The 9,721-nt window shown below is 31.4% G+C and overlaps 1 protein-coding gene across 1 annotated transcript; it reads right to left on the reverse strand.

The window, feature by feature from the left end:
• Positions 1-1,792: 1,792 nt before the first annotated feature.
• Positions 1,793-6,580, reverse strand: LOC145158189 (protein FAR1-RELATED SEQUENCE 5-like). The gene is made up of 10 exons (XM_079077123.1): positions 6,575-6,580; positions 6,189-6,398; positions 6,135-6,146; positions 5,137-5,191; positions 4,924-5,055; positions 4,587-4,658; positions 3,715-4,513; positions 3,411-3,634; positions 2,479-3,113; positions 1,793-2,272 (listed from the first exon to the last, which is right to left on the reverse strand). Exons 1-10 carry the CDS (start codon positions 6,578-6,580, stop codon positions 1,793-1,795), a joined length of 2,625 nt encoding a protein of 874 aa, XP_078933249.1.
• Positions 6,581-9,721: the final 3,141 nt, after the last annotated feature.

Genomic DNA, 9,721 nt, shown 5'->3' on the forward strand with positions numbered 1-9,721 from the left:
GAAATCTATGGAATGAAACCCGTTCATGTGGTAAGTTGAAGCTTTTTTTTTTGAAAGATTTAAAATACATGAGTTTATGATTGAATTGTAAAATGATTGTATTGTATGGAAGAAAAAGTTGCTTGGGAACTATTTAAAAATAGAGAATTACCAAAAGTCAACAGCTTTCAACAAGATTAAAGCTTGTGTCATGAAAATGACATGGAATGTAGAGAAAGAAGGATCAGACTGTGGAGTATATCTTATGAGGCATATGGAGTCATATATGGGGGAAAATGAAGGGCGTTGGGATTGCGGTTTTACAGGAAAAAATAGAGTGATTTACTTGCATTAAATAATCTACGAATCAAATACATGGCAAAGCTTATGAAATCGGAGTACAACAAACATAAAGTATGCTGGAGAAAGATGCAGAAGCGTATGAGAGGCTCGATCCATTGCAGATATTGGCTATGATGAATGAAGTGAAGGAAATCAGGGAGAAGCAGAAACGTGGAAGGCGTCGATTTTAAGATGGGCATTTTATGATGTTAGGATGGTTGGTGTTGAAAGACTTTTGGTAGTATGTTTGGTTTAAGTCTGTGTTTTTTATTTAGGGAACTTGTTATGTTGTTTCATTTTGGTCTAGTATTGTGTGTTTTGGGGTAAGAGTTTATCATGGTAGGATGGTTTATGGTGTAAGACTTTTGGTAACATGGTTTGTATTGGTGTAAGTATTTTGCTTGGGGGAAAATGTTGATGTGTTTTATTATGTTCTAGAATTGTTTGTTTTTGAGAAATTATTGAATTTGAATGGTGTTTGTTCTAGTAGTTTTTTTTGGAAATCATTAGTATTTGATTGATGTTGGAATGTGTAAATGGATATGAAATTGTCATGTACAGGTAAGTTTTGTGTTGAAATATGGTTTGTAATGTACATGTAAGTTTTGTTATTAAAATATGTAATTATGATATGCATTTGTTGTGGTAGTTTGGTAAAAGTTAGTGTAGACATTAATGGTGTATGTAAATTGTTTTAAGTATATTTACATGACATTCTAATAGAATGTTTCTGCTTGATTACAAGTGGTAGAATGTATGAAAATTATGATTTTCCATGTTTGTTTCAATGTTAAATGTTTGATAGGATACAAAATAATCATGTGTAAGAATTGTTAGAATTGTCTGTGTATGTGTCTACACTATACTTATTAGCATTCTGGTAGAATTTGATCCCAAGAATTAAAATTCTAATTGATTAATTGTAAGAATTGTTAGAATTGTCTGTGTATGTGTCTACATTATACTTATTAGCATTCTGGAAGAATTCTATGAGAAGAAAATCAATTCTAATAGAATCATAACTTATGTTATGAGAAGAAGAATATAATAACTTATGTTACAATTGGTAAAGTGTAACAAAATAAGCTGTTGAAAGATGGTTTGTAATGCACATGTAAGTTTTGTTTTTCAATAATATTATGTGTATAAGATATTCTGATAGAATATATGTGTTGTTTTACAAGTGGTAGAATGTATGAACATTATGATTTTCCATGTTTGTTTCAATGTTATATTTTACATAGGATACACATTAATCGTGGTAGAATGTATGAAGATTAGGTTGTTACAAGTTAGGATAGTCATTAATGGTAGATAAGAATTGTTACAAATTATGCAAAAGTGTATTACACTATATGACAATTTTATTAAAGACTATGAAATTTGTAAGCATTAAAATAAATAAAGATGAAACAAACAAGTTTTACTGTAATATAATACTAAAAGAAAAACTACATATAAAGCATACTACTTAGACACGTTTTTTAAGAGGACAATTTCGTTTATCATGGTTAGCCATCTGTTTACATAAAGCACACTTTCGCTTAGGCTTCGAACAAACTTTTTCCAGCATTTCTTTTTTTGATTTTAATCTCTTACCACGACTGCCAGATCCCTTATTACGAATATCTGATGGATTGTCAATATCGGGAGCATCATTAGTTAATTCTACGCCTATAATCTGGTTGTAGAATGATTCTCTTGATGGCATCTCAGGGGCTGGACAATCATCTACAAATTTTTTCTTCAGATTATTCAACTCTTCAAGGTATGACTTTAACTTCGATGCATCATGGCTTAAAAATGAAACACAACGATCTACATTTGAAAAAATTTCAATAGCTGTCATGTCAGAGTTAGAGTCTAGTAAAGAATTAGAAAAACGCCTTTTAAGCAACTCTGTTGGAACAACATCCCGACGCCACCGTCTCATAATGTATTCTTCAGGAATCTGTTCAATACTATAGTACTTAAAAACACAAAATATGTGCCTACACAAAATACCGACATGTTCAAAATGCATGCAGGTACATTTATATGAACCATCTATTGTTGAGTGTGTAACCTGGAATATGTATGATAAAATATGAGTTTCAGTAATAAAGTATTGTTGTGTGATTAAAAAAAAAATTATGCATTGTTAAAGTAATAACGTACGATGTATTGGGTATCCTCTGTAAGACGATCGTAATAGTATTTCTCAAGTTTGTCATCAACAACAGGACTTGATGGTTGCCTTGTTGTTATGTTCTTTTGCTTCTCCAAAACAATAATAGTGTCAACACCATTATTAGAAGTAACACTCATTTGGAAACAAGTGTTATCAGAATCTGATATCTCTTTCTGCACCTGATAAAATTTTTTACGAGTGTATACCTTTGAAGCATGTGGTTCAATTGGACTAGATGTGATGAATCTAGGAAGTGTTGTAGCAGTGTTAAAGTCGTTGACAACTTGATTACACCTTTGTCGTTCCATAACACCCTCAAATGTCATCATAAACATTAAAAGATAAGAACCAGTAAGGGTATTGTTCTGAAACGACCAATTTTGACCTACCGACAATGATGTAGTTCTCATAAGACCAGACATCGGCATGTCCTTGAAAAATGCAGGTACCCAACGTCTACGCAACCCATACATCTCTTGCAAACACTTGTTATTTGAAATGTTAAACTCATTTAAACAAGATTTCCATTCCTTTTCAAAATCATGTGGTTCCAGCTTAGAATTCCAATTATATAGTGAAAACGCTTGCGAAAGGCTGAGTTTGTGGCTAGTTGTGATGTTATCTGAAAAAAAAATATATATATTAGTATAAAATATATAATTGTGCTGCACAAGGAATGAAGGGTATGAATGTTGTAAACTATCAATTCTAACAGAATTTCTGTTAAAATTCTAACAGAATGTATCTTAAATTCTAGCAGAAGTCGGTTTTGAATTGTAGTTGTGGCATAGATTTTGTTCTGAAATATTTAATATCTGATTGAACACTATGTGCTACCAAGGTAAACATTGTGAGTTTGGGTTGAATATAAAAAAAATATTCACCTTGTTTGGAAGTTTTTTTGTAATATGCCACATACAAAACCTATGTGCTGACATTGGAAATACTTCATTAACAGTCTTGTTTAAAGCTGGATCTTGATCTGTAAGAATAAGCGTAGGTTGTTTTTTGAATGCTTTCAAAAATGCTCTAAGCAGCCAAGAGTAAGAACTAGCATCTTCTCTACTCAAAAGTCCAGCACCAAAAGTCACACATTTCTTATGATTATCTATCCCAATGAAAGGTACGAAAACCATATCATATCTGTTTAAAAATATAAAACTTGGTAAGCGTTATTGGAAGCAAGAAAAATTATGTGAAAAAATTGCAAAATTAAAAAATACTTATTCATGCTGAATGTGGCATCAAGAGAAACAATGTCTCCAAAAGCATTGTAGTTGTACTTTGCAGTTTCGTCAGCCCAAAAAATCGAATTCAATTTTTTCTCAACAACTCTAAAATCGAAAGAAAAACTTGGGATATTTTTTTTCATTTCCAGCATCTTCACTACAAGGAATTTTGCATCCCTGGCACCTATGTAAGAATTGAGATTTCTCGTACTGTTCTTGAAATCAGAAACCAACCCACCTCGAATGTCAGAACCACCCTGAAGTCCGGAATACAATATATGTGCTCTTGAGGCACCAATATTTTGCTTTGACAAGTTATAAATAAAGATCTCCTGTGAATAATCAAGTTTCCTCTTTGTACGAGACAAAAACATATTGTCCTTACCAAACAACTTATGATTATGTTGTTCGACAAATTCAGCAACATTATATTTCTTAGTACCATGTACTAGAATAACAACAATTTTCGCTTTGCATTCGCACCTAAATGAGTCTTTCCTTCTCTGAATCTTATTATGTTGAGGGTCCAAAGTATCCACTTTAGCGGTTGTTGGTTTACCTTCCCGATTGCATAGCAAATGTCGTTGTGTGGTAATGCCGGATTCGGTTGTTCTAAATGGTCCAAGCCTGACATCAAAGCCTGCTAATGATGCATAATTGTAATACATTGATAATGCTGCTGTATATGAATCAAAAATTGAATTGATTTTAGGTTTGATGTTGTCTGAAACAACAGGAATCCAATACGATGATCCACCAGGAGAAACATAATCATGTGAAACATGAGTTTGTTCTGCATAAAAGAAAAATTAAAAAAGTGGCCAAGAATTAATCTAGTTTATTAAACTTTTTTTTCATATACTAACCATTATGAAAATCAATGTTATCATCGTCTATAGTATAATCTGCCTCATTATCATTGAAGTCGAATTCCTTTTCTGTATCTTTTAATAAGAGTATGTGTAATGGATATGTAAATATATATAAAAACGAAAAAAATACTTAAAATACATCACCTGGGTTATGATTACTAGAATCACCGAAATGATATTCGAAATTGTTATATATGTGATCTTGAATGTGTTCTAATGGATCCTCATCTTTGCAAGTGCAAGTTACGTCATATAACAAAAAACAATATAAAATTTCAACATTATTATTATACAAATTCACAAATATAAAAAACTTATAAAGTAAATTCACCTAAATTTAGATTGCTACTCTCAGATAATTGAAAGTCGACATTATGTAAAGAATCATGATCCCGTAACCCGAAATCTTCATACTCATTAGGATAATCATGTTGATCATGAATATGATCGTCACAAGCTGATACTGTATCATCCATAAGATAAGTAACAGCACGATTGAACACCAGTTGATTGGGGAAAGCAAAATAAATTCAATATTACAAACTTTGAGCCAATTCAGTATATATTAAAAAAGGAGAAACCGTGTAATTGATATGTAACTAAAAATGCATGATATCTGTATTCATTGTTGTCAAATATTTGGTTTTTTAAAATTTTTAGAAAGATTGTAAGGATAATAATCAACACAAAATCGTATTATTCATCATGATATTGTAAATATTTGACATATTCAAATTCCAAATATAATAAATTGCATAGATATGACTTCAACACATCCTGCGTGGCTGCGTTTTAAATTAGACTTTTAATAAATTAATTCTGCAAACTTTAAAAAAAAAATTTATTGAATTTACAAATGATTTCTGGTTTGTTATGGCATAAACGCGTATACTAAGAAATCAATTAATATCAAAAAAGTGTTATTCTGTGAGAAAAATTCAAACAAGATCTACAATAAATTTATTTCCCACACATTTGTTCTGTATATTCTCGTACAACTTAACATAGACATACTTATACCACGATATCATGATACCACAATCTTATTCTGTAAAAATATATGTGATAATAATAACAGTAAATTTATTTTGCTCATGTTTGATCTGTATATTGTAATACAAATTAACATTCTGGTATAATTTGATCCCAAGAATTCTAACGGAATCTTTGATTAATCAATAGGTAAAACGAATTTAGATGCTTATTATTCTTTAAGAATAATAAGCATTGTGTTTTTGTTTTTTATGTATATTGTAATCAACAGTTACATTCTACTACTTTTGATAATAAGAATTGTGTTTTTGTTTGTTCTGTACGAATAATTTTATTATGCATTTTATATCAAACATTCTAACAGAATGTGTACATATAACATTAAGTATAACACAATTTACGAAGAACTGTTTTATTCAGAAAAATTAGAACAACAATACATTTACAACAACATCTCTGTAGTCATATGATAAGTAAGAAAATTATGGAATTTTAATCAAACTCAAAATGAAAATTATTAATATTAATTGAATGAAAACATAAACTTACAAGGAGAAACCCCTATAATTCATGAATCCATATCATTATTATACTGAAATAAACCTCCATAAAATCCGATAAGACTAAATTGAAAACATTATTCAGTTCATAAAATATGTTGACGAAGTAAACATCTACTCTCTGTTGACCAACACCAAAACAAATCTCACATCTTCTTATTTTCTTCCGATCTTGATGCACTTGGCATTGATTGACATTCCGATCATTGTTATCAGAAAAGTCCTTCTTATTGTTATCAATATTATCTTTGTTCTGAAAAACACAACAAGAAAATTCAAAAAATGAATTTCATCACTGAAATATCGTAAAGAACAAATATGATATGAATCTGATAAATGATTATTCTGAACTATGAATATAAAAAAATTTATATGCATATGATAAACGATACTTCAACACTATAAAAAAAACTTCCATAAACAACATACCTCCATTAACGAAATATCAGAATAAGAAAATTGCTCTGAAGATGATGAACTATTAATCTGCAATAGATTAAAACGTATACGATATATATATATATATATATATATATATATATATATATATATATATATATATATATATATATATATGTTATATTCATTGATAAAAGGCATATTTAATAGCCTGATATTTAGGAATTTGATTAATATCAATCAAATTTTAATTAACTGGGAAAATATAAATTATATTGCAAGATTACATTAATACCCTTTAAGAATAATTGGTCCACATTTGTCCATACAATAAAACAATAATTAGTTTAAACAAATGAACCTATCTCTCTCTCTCTCTCTATATATATATATATATATATATATATATATATATATATATATATATATATATATATATATATATATATATATATATATATATATATATATTCAAATTTAACTCTAATTTTTACACTTATATATACACATCTAACTTCATTTTTTACCTACAAATCTAAATTATTTCTCTCATCTTATTTTTTAAATTATAAAACAATTTATCAATCCATCTCTATGGATCAAAACTCCAGCACTCCTCCTCCAAACACAAACACATCTGCTCATCTCGGTTTTGCACAATATGAGGTGTACGCGAACATCGTCAACTCCCAAAGCACACCGCAACTTCCAATTTTCGGCAACTTTTTCAATCCCGCCTCACCACCACCACAATCCCTACAATCCTCCCACAAAACCTTTTCAACACATTCGCTACCATGCAATAAAATACCACACAACCACCACCCACGCAAGAAACAGTCCCGAGAAACAAGCGGGGGGTACCGGAAAAAAAACGGCCAACAAAGGGAGAGCAAGAAGGAAAGGGAAAGCGGTCGCGGTGGAACAATCGACAGAAGAACCTCCAACATGGTGGACTCCGGAGGAAGAATACGCATTGATGGTGTCGTGGTGCGGGACATCAAAAAATCCAACTCAGGGAAACGATATAAGAAAAGTTGCTTTTGGGAAGCTGTGATCGGGAAATTGCGGAGGATGACAATTATCGCAATCACGATATGTTGAATAGCAAGTTGACTCAAATAAGCAGGAAGTACACCAAGTTCAATTCCATCTACAACAAACTTTCCTCCCAAAAGCAAAGTGGTGCGAATGATTTTGATGTTTATAGAGTGGCGAGGGACCAATATCATGTCGAGACGGGTCAGGTTTTCGAGCAAAAAAAGATTTGGGAGATTGTTAAGGAACACCCAAAATGGAATAAAACGGACACATTTTTGGAACAACAGTTCAAGAGGTCTCGCGGCTCGGGTTCGGTCGACGTTTCGGACGCACGCACGAACATCGACCTTAATGCGGACACGGATGAGCTACCTGACGACCTCAACGACATCGGAGAGATCTTCCCGCCTTGACGACCGATAGGGTGTAACAAAGTGAGGCGGACTCAACGACATGCGGAGAAAAGCGAAAGTAGAATTCGAGAGCCAGCGAAAAATAAAACAAAAATTTGACGCCTACAACGAAATCGCATTTAAAATATATGAGTTGCAACGTGAGCATTTGGAGTTCCTTCGTCGAGAAACTGAGGAAGATCGCATTACGAAGGATTTGGCAAATCTTCAAACTAGCGAGGAGAATATGCCACCGAGACGGGTGGAAGTGCTCCGAGAAATGAAGGCGAAGATCTATCGGAAATATTTAGGCGAAGAATAGTGTATCGGTTTTATGTTTTTAAAATTAGTAGGACTATCGTATGTTTTCGGTCAGTGTTTTTTTTCTTCCTTTATAATGTCGTTTTTATTTTTATAATGGTATGTTTAATTAAGTATTTAATTTAATTATGTTTTATTAATTTAAATGTTATTTTAAACATATTATGACATAAATTAAAAAAATACAACAAATTAGAAAAATAGAGATTAAAAACATAAAAAAAAATAGAAAATAATAGGTGTTATCACATGTTATTTGGTGTTTCCCATTTTCATATTGGGTGTTATAACATCAAAAATATGACTAGGGTGATGAGATGAACATTTTGGGTGTGATAACATGTAATAACATGTTACTCACACCCAATGGCCTAAAAGGATGATGTGGTTTTTTAAAATCATTGAGATTTGTATAAGCGTTAAAAATGATTTTTTTTATAGAAGATTATCTAGGATAAATAATCTTATCCAAAGTAATAGTTAGGATCAACAATTGTAACCTATTTGACGTAATAAAGAAGAATTATATGAATATTATGTGTTTAATGATTATTATAATATAATAAAATAGGAAAAATTAACCGAATCGCCCGTAAATCGTAAAAGTAAGTGCGCCAAAACATATATATATATATATATATATATATATATATATATATATATATATATATATATATATATATATATATATATATATATGTAGAGCTAGCTTCAGGTATTGAAAGTAATAGTGTTATTGTATGTATAAATGTTGGCCAATCAAAATTTAAAATAAAAATAAATAATTAAATAAATAAATAAGGGTAAATAGGTAATTTGATAATTAGGTTCCACAAACAATATCCTATAATTATGGTAACCATTGACTTCAGCTACCTAGGTTTTCTCCATCCATCGTCGGCTTTTTAAATTTGATTTGAAGACCACATGAGAAATCGATCCTAACACCATTACTGCCGAGGTTGAAGGGGAACATCCGACAGCCCCCAGCCATCGGAGCATCACTATCACATCTCCGAGAAACCCCAACGCACAATCGAATTAACACTGTTGCCGCCTTCACGCATCTGTTCATCGCCAAGAGCCGCTCCAATCATAGCAACGACGCCACCACATTGTTGGCCATGTAGTTCTTCTTCTTCCAGTCGTTTCTCTCATATACTAAATCATTTTTTCTTCTTCTGTTGAAAAGTAATCGATGACGGATGAAGGATCGGTAGACCTAGATTCGACAAGGCCATCGAATGAGGCGTCGATTAAGGGGAATCGGAAATAGTAAACAAGAACTCCAATACACGTTGTCGTGGATTTATTCTCTCCCCGAATGATAGCTGACCAAAAATGTCGTGCAAATTCTCCAAGAGGTGAATCAATTTGTTGTTCTGTCGATCTTTTTCTGATATATTATGATCTGCAAACCTTT

This window comes from Lactuca virosa, chromosome 2 (genome assembly GCF_052849685.1).
Source record: "Lactuca virosa cultivar CGN04683 chromosome 2, Lactuca_virosa_CGN04683_v6, whole genome shotgun sequence".
In the NCBI taxonomy this organism is placed as follows: Eukaryota; Viridiplantae; Streptophyta; class Magnoliopsida; order Asterales; family Asteraceae; genus Lactuca; species Lactuca virosa.